Source organism: Protopterus annectens, chromosome 5.part0 (genome assembly GCF_019279795.1).
Source record: "Protopterus annectens isolate FY-2018-M chromosome 5.part0, PAN1.0, whole genome shotgun sequence".
In the NCBI taxonomy this organism is placed as follows: domain Eukaryota; kingdom Metazoa; phylum Chordata; order Ceratodontiformes; family Protopteridae; genus Protopterus; species Protopterus annectens.
In genome coordinates this window covers 726,577,450-726,580,523 of record NC_056735.1, presented here as the reverse complement: position 1 = coordinate 726,580,523, position 3,074 = coordinate 726,577,450, and the positions used below count along the sequence as shown (strand labels likewise).

The 3,074-nt window shown below is 36.5% G+C and overlaps 1 protein-coding gene across 1 annotated transcript; it reads left to right on the top strand.

The window, feature by feature from the left end:
• The first annotated feature begins 623 nt into the window (after window positions 1–623).
• On the top strand, window positions 624–1,421 carry LOC122802039 (putative claudin-24). The gene has a single exon (XM_044071771.1). The coding sequence runs from the start codon at window positions 624–626 to the stop codon at window positions 1,272–1,274; it is 651 nt and encodes a 216-aa protein (XP_043927706.1). The 3' UTR covers window positions 1,275–1,421.
• Window positions 1,422–3,074: the final 1,653 nt, after the last annotated feature.

The following is a 3,074-nucleotide window of genomic DNA, read 5'->3' as shown; positions in this document are numbered from 1 at the left end:
TTCTGTATCACTAACAGTCTGCATGTTTTCAGGTATGTGAATAACTTGCATATTAAGTCATGTATGTATTGGGAAAAAAACTTAGTGGACCAGAAGTTCTGTACTGTAGAAGCATTTCATACAGCCTGTAAATAGCACTATTTTATTAGCGAACTCAGCAGAAATGTTATCTTGGCAGTTTTTGATACCTCACATGACATAAAGTAAGGCATGCCGAGAATGCAAAATATTCAGTTACTTGTTCAATATAAGCATTTTTTATGATGTCAAAGAATAATCTATACATTATTATGGCCACACTCCAACTGAGGTGCCTACTTATACAAATACTTTCATTTTACTGCTAGTTTCTTAGAACTCAGACATAGACTAAAACAATGCAGTGTTTGTCTGCAGCTGTACACATGTGCCCCCACTTTTCTCATGGGTAGTTTCTTTGTGAAAAAACACAACACTGAACAAGTGTCAAAGAGATTTCATTCGAATAATCTGACAGAGGATTTGAGTAAGCGCCATCAGAATAATAGATGTTGACTTAATAATTACTGAATTTTTATGGTGCCTTTTAAAACAAATGCTGTTTGACTCTCATTTCTTTTTAATATAGTTAGCACTGGGAAAATATGGAGACTGAAAGTGCTGCACTTGAACTGGCTGGAATCTTTCTCTGCTTTGCTGGTTGTATTCTCTCAGTTGTTGCCACTTTGCTTCCACAGTGGCTGATGTATTCTACAGAACTGCTGGTGACAGAAAAATATATACAAGGCTTGTGGGAAGCTTGCGTTATTCATGAATTAGGTACAATACAGTGCGGACCCCATGGTAATCTCCTGGAGTTACCAGCTGAGATCAGAGTAGCAAGGATTCTCTTGTGTACTTCAGTCACTGCTGGCATTCTAGGATTCCTGAGTTCATTTCTTGGTCTTAACTCTGTAAACTTCTTCAGCAAGATTTTCTATTTGAAAGGCAACACCAAAGCTTTTGGAGGCATTCTGGCACTCCTGGCTGGGATTGCAGCTCTAGTGCCTGTTTCGTATGTATCGCATGTTACATTGGTGAAGTTCTGGGATCCCACCATTCCTGAGATCATTCCTCGATGGGAATTTGGGAATGCTATATTATGTGGCTGGATTGGCAGCTTCCTGTTCCTTTTTAGCAGCGTTTTTCTTTTTGTCTCATACTACTGTGGCAATCTGTCAAATCTGGGTGTCCATTCACACATGGAAGCAGAAATTCAGAGAAATGTAAACTGCTGCAAAATGGACTGTGTGTAGGTTGCAAAGGCATCAAATCCATATTTTCTTGTTCTGAGACATCCTGTTCCACCTAGTAATTAAAATCTGTCTCTCTCTTTGTATGCATATGTATATGATATGAAATATGTGTTAGACCTCTTCCATGCATATCAGTATTTGCCATGATAGATAACAATACTGTAACCAGTGGAATGGGTGTGATGAATAACAAATATAATTGTGTAGTACTGATATTCTACATGTACAAACACACACACACACACACACACACACACACACACACATATTTAAAAATACATGTACACACACACACACACACACACACACACACACACACACACACACACACACATATTTAAAAATACATGTACACATACACACACACACACACACACACACACACACACACACACACACACACACGCACACACACATATATATATATATGTTGCTCTGTTTTTTTTGTTTTTTTTTTAAATTTTGCTAGTAATGAGTTTAGATAATGTGTTCGATAAGATGTGTCTAGATAAATTGAGTTTTAGATTAAATGCTTTACATAAATACACAAACACACGCACTTATGCATATAATAACAGGGTATATTATTTCAACTGCACATCTACAAACTCTTACTTCAGCTACATTTAATGACACAAAAAATCTCAGAACTTTCAACGTACTTCTGGTCTTCACATTGGTAACATTTGCTTTTTTCATTATCATGCTAAATTATTGAATTTGCTGTATCAGTGTATTCCTATTGTTTCATGTGTATCACATCTTGGTATTAGATAAATAGTGCTGCAAAAATGCTATACTATTTTATAAAACTTGTGAAGCTATCGTCTCTTCCCTTCTTTAACAGTAAGTTCCGTTTGTAGCAAATCAGAAAACCTATATATTTTTATCCATATTCAAAGTGACTTCTGTTAACAGTATTAAATAATAAGGGTATAATGATCTAACATTCTGAAGAAAAAGAACATAGTACATTTTTCTTACTCCCACTTTGTCCAAATCTGATCAGTGTTTGGGCCTATTAGGTTTCAGTATTACTTTACATGCCTACTGTGGTCATTCTTTCTTCTGTCAGAAATATGAGTCCATGTGGCTTGACTTGCCTTTGTTGGAGAAGACTCCTGTTTAGAAAGTTCTCTGAGGCGCTGAAATAAGCTCCTTAGTCCAGCAGAGAAGAAACTACTGAAACTCTTTCAGGTTATACTAATAATATTAATAAGTGGCGATTGTATCAGTTAACCATTCAATACTGTTTTTACCTCCTATTCCAGTCTATTTCCAAACATTGGGAAAAAAATCACAGGGCTGTATGATCATTCTTCAAAACTTAGTTGTTCAACAAAACATTGTATACACCAGAACATAAGCAGTAAATATTTTGAATGGTACCAGCATCTGCAATCAGCACAGACGTATCAGTGATTGTTTTCCTTAGCAACAGAACTTTTGAGAAAAGAAAGATGGATACATTTAATATAAGAAGCAAAGTGCTCTATATGTCCCAGAGAGAGGAATTAAAAATGAAAGCTCCAGCATGCAGAACCCTCCCAATCTATCAATGTTGGTTCACTGCCAGCAGCAAAGCTTGTTGCTGTATTTGTGTCACTGGTGTACTAATCAATAAAATTGGCTGGGTTGGGTTATCCTATGTCTTCCCAAGGAAAAGTTGATCAGACCTTAACTGCCCAATAACAAATACTTACATTTGTGGGTGTGATTTTTAGGAGTTTTCACTTTCCCCACTGTTGTACAATTGCAGATAAAAGTTTGAGAGGGGTGAGGAGGGAGTAATGGACATTT